The sequence below is a fragment of the Sinocyclocheilus grahami genome, unplaced genomic scaffold, assembly GCF_001515645.1.
Source record: "Sinocyclocheilus grahami isolate Dianchi unplaced genomic scaffold, SAMN03320097.WGS_v1.1 scaffold130.1, whole genome shotgun sequence".
NCBI classification, from domain to species: domain Eukaryota; kingdom Metazoa; phylum Chordata; class Actinopteri; order Cypriniformes; family Cyprinidae; genus Sinocyclocheilus; species Sinocyclocheilus grahami.
Genome location: NW_015505309.1, coordinates 67,154 through 83,937, shown reverse-complemented (window position 1 = coordinate 83,937; position 16,784 = coordinate 67,154). Strand labels below are relative to the sequence as shown.

Sequence of the window (16,784 nt, the reverse complement as noted above, 5' to 3'; positions counted from 1 at the left end):
GGAGTAATGCGTTAAGCATTCTGTCAGTTCTGTTGAGCACACAATCAAGGTCAATATCGACTCAAAAGGTGGAGTGTAAAATTGGAGGTCAAAGCTAAACTCATTTGAATGATTTTCAATTCAAACCTTTATGGTTGGATTATGAATTAAAAAACAGAAGGTCACTGCATGTCTGTGTCTATTGCAAGACATTAACAGTATCTGGGCAACATTGCTTGGACACGGCATCACAAATATAAAACATGATTTGTTATACCTCTGAAACTGAGAGTTTATTTATGTAAAACTATGCAAAATATATTTTTATCCATATGGAAACAAGCACAGAAAAGGCAGTCATAAAGTAATCCTTCACCAATGACACTGACTGCAATCCAACACAATGTTCCTCAGGCAAACTTTATTCCACTAGTAAGGATGCATTAGTTCTGACTTGTCTTGGAGGAGGATGGAGTCGATTGCAGCCATTTTATTCAGAGGGGCCATTTTACTGAATCACTCTGTGTCTTGCTTCACGAAGAGCCTGCAGGGCGAGAGATTGAGGAATTGATTAAAGTGAATCAATTAATATACAGTAACATCAACATGAAAAAAATATGATATCAGAGGAATGGGATAGTCAAGAATCGGATAACATACAAGAAAATGAAATGAAAATTGATCAATGAATGCATGTTAATATTACAATTATCTGTTCATATTATGTATTTAAAAAATGTGAAACCATGTTCTAACTAACTAATTGCTCTGCTTATGGAAGTTCAGGGTTTTGTACTATTTTGTACAATTGTACTAAATATTTATTTATAAAGTTTTCTTTATGAAGTAAAAAATTTATTTAATGCAGTTAATATTACATGTAAAAGTGAATACGTAAAAGTAAATACATTTTAAATTGTTATTGTAAGTAAATTAATAAATCAAAACAAATTTAACGTCTCCCTCAATCTCATTTGCGTAAGAATTGTCACGTGACAAATCTGCATTTTGGTGGATAATAGACTTAACGGTAATGCTTGCCTGTTGCGTGGCATAAAATGATGTTCCGCGTTTTTAACAACATACACGAACTGCAGAGAAATCTGGAGACAACGAAAAACTCAGCTGAAGATATTAATGCCGTGCTTGATGATTCAGGACCCGGACAATCAGATAAAGGTGATCCACAGGACGCAGCCGGGTTAGCCGCACACTACTTTTATGCCGACCATTTACATCCAAATGTTATTTAATTTTCACAGAACACAACCTTTAAATAGATTTGAGAATATAAACAGTTTATCGTCTATTCAATAAGACTAAATAAAAAGTGTGCGCCTCATTGTGCATTAACTTGAATCAAGCCCAACACATGTCTGTTTTAAAAAGATTGGAGGAGTAATTCACTCCTTGATTTGCTTAATAAAAGCCTCCTTTGAGATCGTTTTGATAGACATGTTTATTGTGCATTTTAAACGCGTTTATTGCTAAGTTTAGTGTGACAAAATAGAAGCGCAGCTGTAATTCGTGGGCAATGTATGTGGTTACCATGACAACCTCACGCACTTGCCACCTGCTCTATGTGAATGTGAATATGTAGATTTACTATAGAAAAACTAAAATCTGTTTAAAAGTACGTCTGACCAAATCCACCGGTTTGGTTTGGTCCCCCCAAACTCAAACGTCAAGCTACGCCTATAAAAGCACAGAGAAACGATATCGTTGAAATCACTTTCAGAGCATTTTTTTCCAGCTGATGAATGATAAAAATATTGACAGCCAATCAGAATGAATCCTGCTATAATGAGCTCAAGAATTTAAAGCGGCAGACGAGCGTGCGCGTAGAATAAACCGACGATATCATCTGCTGGTGTGGACGCTAATACAGTTATCGTTCTTGGTGTGAGCGGCTCTTTAGGTGTTGAGGACTAGTGCATCTTTGAGCCGTGATTCAGTATGAGTAAAATACCTAAGTACTGTTAAAATCAGATACTGATCAGATAAAGACAAAATCAGATAAAGACTTTTACTCAAGTTGTTTTGTAATTGGTAACTTGTAATGGAGTCATTTTCGCTGTAAGGTATCTGTACTTTTACTCAAGTATGGTTTTCAGGTACTCTTTACTCTGCTATATAGCAAATGACAACTGCCTGATTGTAGTTTGAATGGGATTATAGAAAAGGCCACAGGCGAGATGGATGGTGAGAGGGATGAGGGAGAGAGTGAGAGAGCAGGATAGGAATGTCTGTGTTGACCTTCTGGATGGCTTCGCTGGCAGAGACATCCTGCAGCAGTTTTGCCCGGTCCAGTGCCCTCTCAAAGTGTGTCACACAGGCCTTGTAGTTACCCAGCTTCACTGTGAAAGAGAGAAAGAGGATGTAAAATGATTTAATCATACAGCATGGCATGGATTAAATATACTTACACTACGGGCCATTGAATGCTTGAATCTGTTTGGCTGACTAAGTGGCTGTTCTAAGGTGTGCAATTATTTTCAGGGAAATGCACTGCGAACGTAGTTAACTAACGACCACATTAACTCCTACTGATTCTGAAAGATGTGGGAAATTTGATTATTCATGGTCACTTTCTGGGATTCTGGGCGATGTAGTTTTTTACTCACATTCTGCCTGTGCCATGAGCACACTGGCATTGAGCTGCCATTTTTCATCGCTGATTTCATCTGCAGCCATGAGCGAGCGGGAGCCATAGTCTCGTGCTTCCCTGTAGAGTTTCAGCTCTAGGTAACATCGGCCGATCTCATGGAACAACCAGGCATTTTCTAACCCACCACATGCTAGAGGCAACTTCTCCTCCCATCTACGCAAACACACACGGAACAAAATCAAATGACTATTACAATAGATTTTTCTGTGTACATCAACACCAAAGCCAACATTAATTAAAAGCAAATGCACTTACACTTCTATAGCTTGTTGAAACTTGCCGATCCGTGCGTACACACGGCCAATGTTGTCCAGAGCCCTGGATTTACTGTCCATCAGGTCGCTATGAAACGAAGCACAGACCAAACACACTGGATGAATTGGTAGTTTACTAGCCAACCAAGAAATTCAGAAAGGTAGCTTTCCTACTCTCATGGTCGCCTACCCTTTCTTGGCCAGCTCCAGATCCTTCTCGTGTTGATGTAGAGCCTTGTCCATATTCCCGAGATCCATCAGTGCATTGCCTACATAGAACATAAGAGAAACTTTTAATATAAAGTTTCATATCTTTGGTTTTTCTGCTATTGATATTATATATTTAAGTATATGACTACCAATGTAGCTGTGCAGGTTCCCAAGCACTTCTCTCTTATTGGGCAGCACCTCCTCAGACCATTCCTTCACCGCCTTCATGAGTTCACGAGCCTTCTTCAGGCCGCTTTCTGTATTGCCTACACTCAAGGCTGTTAATTGAAGAGACAATACTCAAAAATTCCTATAATATACAAAACATTTTCTGAAAATTATGTAGAGTAGTGCTTGCCCATCCAAAAGTCATGTAATGCCAGAGCATTGATAAGACATTATTCTGATTCTGACATGGGGGTTTTCCTTCAATACAAGTCTATGGAATTTTCTAGTCTGTTTTGTTGTCCGCCAACCTGATATCTCACAGTCACAGCTCACAAAGAAATAACTTTTAAACCAAACAGCTTTTCTTTTGGTCAATGTGGTGAATCCGCGTAACCAACTTTTTGACAACCAAAATTTGCAAGACAATGGTAAATATGACCGCAGATTTAGAAAAGTAATAGCACATCTCTTTTCTCAAGTCACAAAATTTGATGTGTTGCTCATGTCCATGGCACAAATTACGTACACAGTTATGTGCCAAAGTTTGGCAATTAGATTTAGGGTTTTGTTCAAATGTCCTCAGCAAGCACTATTAAATATTTAAATAATCAGCTGGGTGTGTTATGCTTACACAAACATTGTGGGGTGACCTAGAGAATAATTAGGATCATAATCCCGCCCTTACCTCCACGTTGTTATTGTTTCTTGAGCACCAAATCAGCCTATTAGAATGATTTCTGAAGGATCTTGTGACACTAAAGACTGGATTAATGGCTGCTGAAAATCTAGCTTTGCCATCATAGGAATAAATTACATTTTTAAATATATTAAAATAGAAAATGGTAGTTTTAAAGTGTAATAATATTTCTGTTTTTACTGTATTTTTGATCAAATAAATGCAGCCTTGCCCTTGGTGAGCATAAGAGAATTATTTTTTTCAAATATATACAGTATATATAAAAAAACTAATTCTAACCTCAGAACTTTTGATCGATAGTGCATGGTTTTTTCCTGCTAGGAGCCTATACTGTGAACTTTGACCCAACCCAAACTCTGCAGAGGTTCACCTGTGTCAATCTCCTCCAGACTGTTGAGGACGTATCGAGTGGGGTCTGAGGGAGGCTTGTGAAGAACCCGGTTCCACTGCTGTTGCATGAGTTTTCTGTCTCGCTGACGAGCGTAGATGGGCTTCTGCTGCTGCCAGAATGCAGTCCGCGTGTCCAGATATGAGATACAGCCTACGATCAGATCTTGTACACGCTCTCCGGTTCTTATCTTACCTTTTATAAGATCTGTATTGGAGCAGATTGTGATACTTTATATAGAACATGCACTTTCACAGATGCAAACTGACATTTAAAAAGATGTACAAAAAAACCTGAAACACACACCCTCATCTTGTAGAAGTTTCTCTAAGTATTCTCTGTCACTGTATAGCTCTCCCAGAAGTTCCTTGGCTCTTTTTTCACTTTTGTCCATCTTCCGGCCATGCTTTTTGGATTCCCTCTTATGAGAATGATTCAAATTCTTGGGACGAACCTTTGGGATTGTATCAAACAAACAAATATGTATTACTAACTACTGAATTGAACATAAACGTAAAGCATTAACAGTGGCAGGGTGAATGATGGGGGCAGGTGGTATAATGCGAGAGAGAGCAAGAGACAGAAAAGATAAAATAGCCAGCTCACCCCATTAGACTTGTGGAAAAAAGACACGTCTCCTTTATTTTCCAGCTTCACAGAGGAAGGACCTTTTGGGTTGGGGTGAGAGATGTGGGTTTTGAAATCTTTGATGAAGTAACTGAGGTCTGTTTGCTTTGCAACCAAAATATGAGCTCCACATTTCTCATCATGTTGTGCCTTAGGACTTACTGCCCACTGAGTTGTCGATTGCCTCTTGAGCTTTCTGGATTCCCAGCCTAAACTCCTGCAGCTCTGGACGCAGCTTATTGCCTCGGTGATAGTAGACCAATGCAAACTCAAAATCGCCCATAGTGTAGAGGGCTTCTGCTTTCTGATACAGACCCTGCAGGATACAGGATGGAGACCGAAGGAGAATAGGTTATCTGTTAGAAGAAACTTTTCATATAAAGCAGTTTACAGTAACTAAAGGGACTGGATGCCTAGAGGAACATACAATGGCACCAAACATTGTTCTTTCATAATTCCTACATGACACCACATGCTTTGTGGTAAAAGCCAGCTAACAAATCACAGCTATCACATGATATACACTCATCTGAATATCTCTTGGTTTAATAACCCAGTAAAAATATTTAATTTCATGTGATGTGTAATGTAAATTCATGTATATAAATGTTTGTGTTCACCAATGCTGCATATATTTGATCAAAAATCCAGTAATAACAGGAACATTGTGAAGTATTATTACAGTAAAAAATATATAATATATTTTAAAATGTATTTTATTCCTGTGATGAAAAAGCTGAATTTTCAGTATCATTACTCCAGTCTTCAGTGTCACATGATCCTTCAGAAATTATTCTATTATGCTGATTTGCTACTCAAGAAACATTTCTTTTTATTATCGATGTTGAAAACAGCTGTGCTGCTTAATATTTTTGTAGAAACCATGAGAATTCTTTGATGAATAGAAAGACAACGAAACAACAATTTATTTACTTTTTATTTATACTTTTCCTATCAATTAAAATGTTGTATATATATATATATATATATATATATATATTAATTCAGGTGTATTTTTACAGATAGGAGCGGATATCATTAATAATTTAGAGGGTTTATAATAGCTCCAAAAAAGTATTTGGATACTTAAGCCACACTTAAAAATTAATGAATTTCATTGCATTACACAAAACAAAATACCAAGCTAAGTGTCATCTAAAGGTTACTTTCCCTAGAACTAACCTCACTTTTCTTGGCCAGTTTGCAACTACTTAGGTGATTTTAGTGGATGCTCTCTCACATTTTACTAGTTTGATGTGCCCTTTTTGTCTTAAAACCTTTAGTTTCTTTATTTTGTTTATTAATTCAAAATCAGTTATACATTATTTTAGTAAAATACTGTATTCGAAAGCGTGTCTGTGACATAACTGTCACGTGGTTGAATATTTAGTTACCTAATGCAATAATATTTATCAGTTTTTAGGTGTGCTTCAAGTGTCCACATACTTTTGAGGCAAAATAGTGTCCTACTTTTGCCAGAATCATCATCTGATTAGGTTTCAGATTATGTAAGTACGCCCCGTTCAGGACAAGTGTTTTATTACACACAAACATACAGACACTAAACCAGGGATCCTCAAATCTGGCCCACGAGATCCAATTTCCTGCAGAGTTTAGCTCTAACCCTAATCAAACACACCTGAGCATGCTAATCAATGTCTTCAGGATCATTAGAAAATCACAGGTAGCTGAGTTTGATCAGGGTTGGAGCTAAACTCTGCAGCGCATTGGACCTCCAGGGCAAGATTTGAGGAACCCTGCTCTAAACTGTACCTGCTGGGGGACCTTCTGGACCAAACGAGGAGATCAAACACAAATTAGCAGCAGATGAACACACCTTGAAGAAGCATTTGTTGTCTTGAAGTGAGGTCTCAGCATCTTTCAGCGCGCTCTCTGCGTCCCCTAGTTTCAAATAACACCTGGATCTGGCGACCAGACAGTTCTTATCATCCGGCTGTAAACTTAAAGCCTGGCGAACAAGAGAAGACTCTTATAAAGTGTGAAACAAAGAACTCGGTTTAATTTCGTCTTCGTGTGAGAAATTTAAAATGTATTTTGCAAAATCCCCAGTTATATTTATTAGCTTACCGTGGAAAAGCTCTCAACAGCTTTGACGTACTCTCCCTTCTGAAACAGCTGGTCGCCTTCAGCTACATAGGTGCTAAAGGTACTCTTCGGCCCTTGACCTTCCTCGTTATCGTACATTTTATTCGTAGTCATACAAAATTATATCAAAACCTTTCAGTCCGTACATCAATAAAAGAAGACCGGGACAGTGTCGCCCGCTGTAATGTTATGTATCTTAGCAACGCGAATAATAACAAAACCCGGAGCGGCCAATGAACCGTGAGAGGACCTTTGATTGTTCCATCTTAAATGCTAGGCGTAACATACATATTTTTAATTTCCAAAATATAAAATATATTCTAAAATCATATTTTCTGCAGCAAACGGTTCTTAACCTTTTTTTTTATCAATAGAGCAAGAATGTGAGCATGCCTGGTGATGCAAACTAATCTAAAAAAGTATGTATTTGAAGAGACAGAAAGATAAGTATTTGGTGAAGGGGAAAACAGAAAGAGGCTTCCTTTATTTACATGGCTTTTTAAAAACGGTCCACAGTCAAGACTGTTCCAGCGGAGTGAGCAAAGTCAGCATGGACATTGTCTTTTGAATACACTGAAGATCTTTCAAGATGAGCAACATGAACAGACTCCAGACAAATGCTTAAAACGCACATTTCCTAACTGTGTACACGGTCAAGTCAAAGACAGCAAGAGAATGCTGGAGCACAACGAATCTTCAGCGATCACCAAACATGGCTCACTGATCATGCCTGCAATTTACATAGATCCATATTACACACACTGTGGAGTCAATGATATCAAGTCAACAAATCAATCAGTTCTTCTGACAACACTCCCTCTGGAGGCTCTTTAATTCAGAAGTTAATAAGCGTGCTGGCCAACATAGTCTCTTCCCTGGGTTTAACTTGTAAGAGTGTAGATCCTAGGTGTATTGAAAGATCATCCATCCAAAGCTCACATCCAATGAACTTACAATAAATATACATATCAAAAAAGTGAGTGTTTTTCGTAGTTAAAAAAATTAAACAGTCATGAACTATCAACACAAAGAAACACTTTACATTCCAGTAAAATGTACAATGCAGCAAGGGGTTGAATGGCAACATTAACAAATGAATCATACAGAGAGGGAACATGGACAACAGGTGCTTGAACTCTCTCTCTCTCTCTGAACCTTTGTATGCAGTAGTCGAACAATCCACTTGCGTGCCGAAATCCAGAAACAGCGTTATTCTTAAAGTGAGATTTGGCATGAGGCGCTGCATTCACATAATAGTTTGCGGAGGTCTTTAAAATGGTTCGCAATGTTGCATAAATATAATATCTGTGTGAATTCTGATTCTGTACATGCTTAATCTATACGGCAATAGCAGTAATGAATTTCTGTGCTAACCCGGATTCTGTACTAATTTGTATGATGTGGACCATTTTACGATCAGTAATAAGAGGGGCTGTCTATGGGCTGATAGGATATTAGAGTATTTAAAGTATTAAGTACTCCTAATCAGTGTCAGAGAGAAACAGCAGATTTGCATGTAGCACTTATGTTTCCCCAAACATCAACTCAATTTGTAGCTGAAGCTTTTGAAAGTGTTAAAAAACAAACAAACAAACAAAAAAAAAGTAAAAATTATGCATTCAGGGTACAATCGATAAAGTGGATTAAAAAAACAAGACAAAACAAAAAAACCCCTTTGCAGAACAATACAACTAAAGCTGGAATAACATGGGCCAAAAAGGACACTGATCAGAAATAGATGTGTGCAATGCATCGTGTTGTTTTTCTGGTACAGAATGGTCATGCCCCTGTCGTTGTTGTCTTTGCGCGTATGCAGTAAAACAAGTCAATGGGCACAGACGCAGGTCCAACTGTGGGGTCCGAAAGCCCGTTACACCAGAGTGTAGTACATCAGAGAGCAGGGATGGAGGAGAGTAGTCCGGTTCAGGGGAATTCAGAGGTTGTGAAACTACTGCATACATGCTGAAAGTTGCCAAGCTAGCCAAACTGGAAGAAGAAATTTCCAGGTCCAGATGCTGCAGTACAAAAGAAAAAAAAATTAAAAATTAAAAAGACGGGAACAAATTGAGTGACACTGAAAATACAAAAATTAGAACTGAAGAGAATATTATGAACCACAAATGAGCTACATCATCACAACAGCTATAAGACTATAATTTTATGACATACAATTAAAAGTTTGGGTTCAGTAAGATCATTTTGAAAGAAATTAATGCTTTTATTCAACAAGGATGTATTAACTCCGTGGTTCCCAACCCTGGTCCTGGAGGCACCCCAACACTGCACATTTTGCATGTCTCCTTTCTCTGATGCACCAATTTCAGGTCTTGAAGTCTCTACTAATGAGCTGATGACCTGAATCAGGTGTGTTTGATTAAGGAGACGTGCAGTGTTGGGGTGCCTCCAGGAGCAGGGTTGGGAACCACTGTAATAACTGATCAAAAGTGACAGTAAGGACATTTATAATGTAACAAAAGATTTCTATTTTAAATAAATGCTGTTCTTTTAAACTTTGTTCAAAGAATCGTGAATAAAAGCATCACAGTTTCCATAAAAATATTAAGCAGTGCAACTTTTCATCATTAATTTGTGTTCTTGAGCAGCAAATCAGTATATTAGAATGATTTCTGAAGGATCATGTGACACCAACACTGCACATTTTGCATGTCTCCTTTCTCTGATGCACCAATTTCAGGTCTTGAAGTCTCTACTAATGAGCTGATGACCTGAATCAGGTGTGTTTGATTAAGGAGACGTGCAGTGTTGGGGTGCCTCCAGGAGCAGGGTTGGGAACCACTGTAATAACTGATCAAAAGTGACAGTAAGGACATTTATAATGTAACAAAAGATTTCTATTTTAAATAAATGCTGTTCTTTTAAACTTTGTTCAAAGAATTGTGAATAAAAGCATCACAGTTTCCATAAAAATATTAAGCAGTGCAACTTTTCATCATTAATTTGTTCTTGAGCAGCAAATCAGTATATTAGAATGATTTCTGAAGGATCATGTGACACTGAAGACTGGAGTAATGATGCTGAAAATTCAGCTTTGCATCACAGGAATAAACTACATTTTAACATTCAAAATAGAAATGGTGTTATTTTAAATAGTAATATTTCACAATATTACTGTTTTTACTGTATTTCTGATCAAATAACTGCTTCCTTGGTGAACGAACCCCAAACTTTACAACAGTACGGTTCATTCAATGGTTTATTGTACAGTCTGAACATGGGATTAACAAATGATTATGAGAAGTAAATAAAAGGTCTGCCTTACATGAATTACCTTCGAAACTAAACCCACCAGGGCCACCAAAGAAAGCTTTGAAGATGTTATTGGCATCGAAGTCTGAAAAAGCAAATAAAAAGAAACAAAATCATTAGCCATCCTCCGTAAATCGAATACAATTTATTTGATTGTACCAAGTAATAAACAAAGCACAAAACATTCAGATTAATGAAACCCATATTCCAGAATAAAATGGTGTTGACCGAAAGAGAACTAAAAAGAGGCTGAATGCGTGAAGACGACAGACCCATATTCATGTCGTCATCCTCCAGGTCGTGGCCGCTGTCATAGCGGGACTTCTTCTTGGGGTCAGAGAGCACTGTGAAGGCCTCGCCCACCTCCTTAAACTTCTTCTCTTCCTCTTTCTGCACTTCAGCACTCGCTCCGCTGTGTCGGTCTGAGAAAAACATAAGAGAGAACGTGTTAGAGAATCAGAAAAAAAAAACTGAGGACTTTCTTACATGCTGGTGATCCCAGTGCTGTCTACAGAAGAGGAATTCACAAATGTAGACCGTGTACAGAGAAAATGTTGTGATTCTTTCAAAGAAATACATACCTGGGTGGTGCATCAGGGCTCGTTTACGGTAGGCCTTCTTGATTTCATCTTCAGTAGCGTTTTTATCCACACCAAGGACCTTGTAATAATCTTTCCTCTTACTTTTCTTCAGCTCTAACTGAGCATTCTTCAACAAGTTCTTATGCTCTGAAACGCCACAGATTAAATGAGATTTGGCACATCTTTAAGGGAAATTAAAGAGTTTAATGCACATTCAAGATGAACACACCTTTAGTCTTCTCTGTTTGATAAACCTTCTCATAGTCTCTGACAGCCTCTTCATACTGCTCTGTGTCCATGTAACTACAGGTTAAAATGCACAGGTTAAACAACAAATAAAGTTTCAATTATGTTTAAAGTGTGTAGAAACACAAACGTACCATTGGGCTCTTCTCAAATAAGCTTTAATATAGGTCTCATCCAGTTTAATAGCCTTTGTGCAGTCCTCAATGGCCTGCTCCAGTTTGTTTAACTGAAGACACAGAAGAGAGAGAAACATCATGTGTTAGTGCCAAACAATGACCAAAATGAGACAGACACACGTGACCCAGCTTCAGAGCGGGCAAAGGGTCTACTATTTGTCCTTGTGGGGCACTCCAATACTGATAATGCATTGAAACAAAATGTCTACGAAAGTATAACGCCAAAACAAGGAGTATATCAAGGGCGGACCTTGGATCCGACGGTGGCTCGGTTACAGTACAGCTTGGCGTTGGTTTTGATGTTGTTTGGGTCGATGGTCAGGGCCTCCGAGTAGAGGTCATATGCTTCTTCAAAGCTGCCCTCTTTAAATGCTTTGTTTCATCATGTGTTAGTGCCAAACAATGACCAAAATGAGACAGACACACGTGACCCAGCTTCAGAGCGGGCAAAGGGTCTACTATTTGTCCTTGTGGGGCACTCCAATACTGATAATGCATTGAAACAAAATGTCTACGAAAGTATAATGCCAAAACAAGGAGTATATCAAGGGCGGACCTTGGATCCGACGGTGGCTCGGTTACAGTACAGCTTGGCGTTGGTTTTGATGTTGTTTGGGTCGATGGTCAGGGCCTCCGAGTAGAGGTCATATGCTTCTTCAAAGCTGCCCTCTTTAAATGCTTTGTTCCCTTCCTCTTTCTTCGCCTTTAGGGCTTTAGCATTCTATAACAGAGAAACAATGAAGACATTTCACAGAGACCGTACTAAAACAATTGAAAAGAATCATTCAATTTGCTGAAAATGTACTCATCCTCAGGCCATCCAAGATGGAGGTGAGTTTATTTCTTCACCGGAACAGATTTGAAGAAATTTAGCATTGCAGCATTTGCTCGGCCATCAGAATGAGAGTTCAAACAGCTGATAAAAACATCACAATAATCCACAAGTAATGCACACGGTCAATCAATTAATAGCTTGCTAAACACAAATCTGCATGCTTGTAATTTAACATTAAAACGTTATTAACTTCAAACTGTTGCTTCAGGCTAAAATACGAGTCTGCCATCCATAAAATTGCTTTCTCCAGTGATAGTCATCTGAATGAGAAGTGAAATATGCACAGATCAAACAGAATTTACAAGTAAAAACGGTCCAACACAGTTCTGAAGCAATATGTCGATGGATGTTGATGTGAGAGGACAACAGGGGATGGACTTTTTCCACTGGAGGAAGCATTATCATGGACTTATATTTTGGCCAGAAGCAACGGTTTTAAAGTTGAAATGTATTAATGATGGATTTGTTTCTTACAAACACAGCATGTCGCTTCACTGATAAACAGAAATAGCGTGGATTGCTTGTGATTTTTTTTCCCAGATATTTGAGCTCTCATTCTGACGGCACCCATTCACTGCAGAGGACTCGCTGGTGAGCAAGTGATGTAAAGCTAAATTTCTCCAAATCTGTTACAATAAAGACAAACTGTTCTACATCTTGTATGGCCTGAGGGCGAGTAACATTTCTGCAAATTTTCAATTTTGGGTCAACTACACCTTTAATCTGAATACTTATAATGCAATCAATTACACTTACTCTGCAGGCCAAACGGGCCTTCTCATGGTCTGGTGCCATGCGCAGCGCTTGAACGAAAAACTGCACAGCCTTATCAATGCAGTCCTCGTAGTACAGACATAATCCCCGCACATACAGGGCATCGCCGTTGGTGGAATCCATCCGCAATATGTCACTGAAGATGCAAAAAGCAAGAGTGAGATAGAAAGTATACATTAGTGGTTAACTGATATGGATTTTTCAATGGACGATAAAAACAGATATAATGTCAATAATATATAGAAAATGTGCAGCCTGAAATTTTAGACTTCTGTTTGGCTGAGCAAGCAGCTTGGCCAAGGCATCAGTATAATAATAAACATTAAAGGGGTGGTTGATTGTGATTTAACTTTTTTAATGTTAGTTAGCGTGTAATGTTGCTGTTTGATCAAACAATATCTGCAAAGTTACAAAGCTGAAAGTTCAATGCAAACGGAGATATCGTCTTTTAAAATTCTGTCAGTTCAATGCCTACAAAAACAACTGGTAAGGGACTACAATGAGTTACTTCCCAGGTCCGTTACGTCAAGAACCCAGAATTTTACATAAACCCCGCCTCCGGGAACACACAGCAAAGGGGACGAGTCCATGCTCCGCTGCTGTAGAGAAGAGGAAGAGAAAACTAGGGGTGCACGTAAAAATCTATTCATATATGAATCGCGATTCTGTCTTCTAACGATTCTAATGGATTCACAAGTTTCAAAATCAATGTTCAAAAGCAGCGGGTCTTAATACGGTTCCTGGCCTCGCCCTGCTCTGCATCTCTCTCTCTCTCTCTCATTCAGATCATCAGCTCAGTGAATACACTTATTTTCACATACTATAGTTATGAGAAGAGTTATACATTGACACGCGTGCGGTTGCCGTGCTGTATTAAAGCTTTAATCAGAATAAAACCCTACAAATACCAGCGTATCTAGAAGTATGAGACAACAAACAAAAATCTTAGGCCTACCATTAAAAGTCGTGCTTGCACAGGCTCTGCGCGATCCTCTTCACTAATATCCTCTGCTTCTCAATCGGGCTCAAATTGATAAGCAATATAGACGACGTCATTGTTTACAATACAACCGGAGCACATGCCGCCATGTTGAGGGGCGGGGCGTTTAGACGCGCGCTAGAGGCGGTTTAGCCAATCACAACACACTGGGCCAGCTAATCAATTAGAGCCCATCATGTATTTCTGAGGGAGGGGCTTCATAAAAGCAGGAAATGATCAGCGCGTTTAGAGGAGAAGGGACAGAGAGGTGTGGAATAAAGGTAAATTATGTGAAAAATAATGTGTTTAACAAACAAAGCATTAACACATGTTAGACTGCACCCCATAAACACAATCAAGCCTATAAAAAAAAAAACAGTCAACCACCTCTTTAAGAGACATTTTCCACACATACATTACCAGTTTGGGGTCAAGATTTTTTCATGTCTCTTATAGGAGTAATGGTACACGTATTTTGGTTCGGTACGCATGTGTACCGAACAAAAACAGCATTGTTTTAAGCACTGCACGAGTGGAATTCATTGGAAACTTCCAGTTTTATATATTGTTACTTTGGATTAGAAAAAGTCTCATCTTTCAAATTATGTCAATTTTTTCAGGAAATTCAAACAATAAATGTTGTTTTGATGCTCTTTGATGTGGCAACAGATCGCAGTATAAACGCCTCAGCTCAAACGGCAGTGCGGAGCGCAATCATCCCTTCCTCTTCACTACTAGTTTTAACGCAAAATAAGCATGAATGAACATCTCATGCCTCATGTAATCGCTCAATCAGTGTTTCAACTGCAGAAGTCAATAAAACAGGTTGTAAACAAAATGCCACGTAGCATTTCATTTACCTCAGGAAGTCAGCAGTGTACACAGGCCATTATTCGCTAGAGAAATAAAGTGTAAAGAAGAGCATTTCGCGAAATATTAGACTATATACTCATTATATTTTAGTTTACCCGTTAGAGATGTCTTAATCTTCTTTCATCTCTTAATTATCATTAAAACCGTATTAGATTACCACGATTTGAACAACTCGCGGTAAATAAATACTGTCCAGCATAAAGCACAGTTTTAAGTAACAGTCTCACGTGCGCACAACACGCACAGTAGTTTAGTTTTGAGTGAAAAAAGGGCAGAAAAGCTGGGAGGTTTTAAAAGAGTGATAAGGGAATTATACAAATGAATATATGAATGAATTAATTATATGAATGTAACTCTGAAGGTTCTGACTGTCTTCAGAAATGAATCAAATGGCATTTTGTTTTCATCTTCGCTCCATGTAATACCTAAAGGAAGTGTTCTTAAATCGCAATACTACTTTGTCCACGGAGGTTACAGGAAACAGCTCTAATTCGGCTTTTCCATAAGCGCCACCTGCTGTCAGCGAGTGGTTGCCTGATATAAAGAGACGTAAGCCCCAAAACAGAGCTTCCCACTTGCGCAATATGGATATCCAGTAGCCCCTCACTGGATCCACATCTAGGGGGTGGAGATGGTAGGTTTAGGGGTGGCGATGGGTGGGTTTAGGGATCAGGGGGTGGAGACGGGTAGGTTTAGGTATATGTAAGGTGGGAGGAGTTGGATATGGATCCATATTGTACCTGGTGGGGAGTGCCCAATGTAAACATGAAACGTATGCCATTACCTATATTGTACTGTGATACAGTTATGGAGGCCCTTCATAATGCAGAGGTCAGCTGCCTGCTTTGCCAATAGTTAGCAATGGCCCTATAGTATGCAGTGTTACAAAAACAGCTGTTTTACTAAATTCTTCTGAGGTGAAATTTAGTGTAGTCCTGTATCGTGATACGTATCATGACTTTGCTGGTGATACACAGCCCTACCGTTACACCTAGTCTTTTATGCTCACCAAGGCTGCATTTGTACGAATGAAAATACAATAAAAAGTAATATTATGAAATATTATAACAATGTAAACGAACTTATCGATTTTAATGTGTTTTAAAATGTCATTTTTATCAAACAGGAATTGTGCGCGCTAAAAAAAAAAAAAAAAGAACAATGAGTTCTCAGGTGTTCCAATCAGACCAAAAAAAAAGGTCTTAAAAAAAATAAAATAAAAAGATTTTATTTTTTATTATCCATATGCAAAAGTGAAAAAAGTGACAAAAGTGCAAAGTGTATTAAAAACAGACATTTCAGCGCTCATGATGTGGATAATAAAAACTAAATTTGAGAGACTTATTCCGGTCTGATTGGAAAAAAAATTCAGTGTGCGGGCAAATTCAGTGACTTCAAATGTAATTTTAAAACGTGTAATTGTGATGGCAGTTGAATTTTGAGCAGCCATCACTTCAGTCTTCAATGTCACATGATCCTTTATGATCCAATGCAGCGATACATTTTTCCCCAAGACTGGTGAAAAAAAAAACGTTCAAAAGAACAGCATTTACATATGTTTTGTAGGTCAGATAATGGCAAAAAAAAAAAAAAAGGTTAATAACAGCAAAATTATTTTAAAGGGGTCATATGATGCTGATAAAAATAACATTATCTCGTGTATTTGGTGTAATGAAATGCGTTTATGCGGTTTAAAGTAAAAAAAACAAAAACAAAAACTCTTTTGGAAGACCAAATAAAGTAGTTTCGCTTTCACAACGAAAAACACGGCGGCCTAGCGTGAGCAGAAGCCGCGGCTTAGCGTGAGCTGAGGCCAGGGGGAGAGAATGAGCTGAGGCTGGGCTAGAGTGAGCAGAGGCGGCGGGGTCGGGAACGGCGCGCCCGGCGGATTCGACGAAGGAGCGGCAACCACATGTGACGACCCCGGGCTGGACTCCGCTTCGTCCACGGTGAAAG

The 16,784-nt window shown here is 38.6% G+C and overlaps 2 protein-coding genes across 6 annotated transcripts in view; both read right to left on the bottom strand.

Moving 5' to 3' along the window:
- Window positions 1–315: 315 nt before the first annotated feature.
- Window positions 316–7,233, bottom strand: LOC107590606 (tetratricopeptide repeat protein 25). The gene is made up of 12 exons (XM_016279466.1): window positions 7,080–7,233; window positions 6,829–6,960; window positions 5,154–5,307; window positions 4,971–5,032; window positions 4,671–4,818; window positions 4,347–4,571; window positions 3,261–3,389; window positions 3,092–3,170; window positions 2,903–2,989; window positions 2,604–2,800; window positions 2,236–2,336; window positions 316–523 (listed from the first exon to the last, which is right to left on the bottom strand). Exons 1-12 carry the CDS (start codon window positions 7,209–7,211, stop codon window positions 488–490), a joined length of 1,482 nt encoding a protein of 493 aa, XP_016134952.1. The 5' UTR covers window positions 7,212–7,233; the 3' UTR covers window positions 316–487.
- Window positions 7,234–8,008: 775 nt separating this feature from the next.
- The window catches only part of LOC107590557 (dnaJ homolog subfamily C member 7-like), a 12,265-nt gene continuing 3,489 nt past the window's right edge, over window positions 8,009–16,784 (bottom strand). For 2 of the 5 annotated variants that reach the window (XM_016279374.1, XM_016279369.1), the window contains 9 exons: window positions 12,959–13,112; window positions 12,035–12,088; window positions 11,618–11,728; window positions 11,326–11,417; window positions 11,175–11,248; window positions 10,946–11,092; window positions 10,637–10,786; window positions 10,378–10,449; window positions 8,009–9,112 (listed from right to left, as the gene is read on the bottom strand). In XM_016279374.1, the coding sequence (XP_016134860.1) occupies window positions 9,075–9,112; window positions 10,378–10,449; window positions 10,637–10,786; window positions 10,946–11,092; window positions 11,175–11,248; window positions 11,326–11,417; window positions 11,618–11,728; window positions 12,035–12,088; window positions 12,959–13,112 (892 nt within the window). In that variant the 3' untranslated portion in view covers window positions 8,009–9,074. Of the gene's footprint in view, window positions 9,113–10,377; window positions 10,450–10,636; window positions 10,787–10,945; window positions 11,093–11,174; window positions 11,249–11,325; window positions 11,418–11,617; window positions 11,729–11,923; window positions 12,089–12,958; window positions 13,113–16,784 lie in introns of all 5 variants that reach the window. The other 3 variants (XM_016279372.1, XM_016279373.1, XM_016279370.1) reach the window with 3 other exon arrangements.

What these genes read in the sequence shown, in the direction of transcription:
- LOC107590606 (XM_016279466.1), bottom strand. Translation starts at nt 7,211, where the DNA reads ATGACTACGAATAAAATGTACGATAACGAGGAAGGTCAAGGGCCGAAG. An exon ending in ACAACAAATGCTTCTTCAAG is followed by an intron (nt 5,308 to 6,828) that starts GTGTGTTCATCT and finishes TGTATCCTGCAG; the next exon opens with GGTCTGTATCAGAAAGCAGA. An exon ending in TCTGGAGGAGATTGACACAG is followed by an intron (nt 3,390 to 4,346) that starts GTGAACCTCTGC and finishes TTCAATTAACAG; the next exon opens with CCTTGAGTGTAGGCAATACA.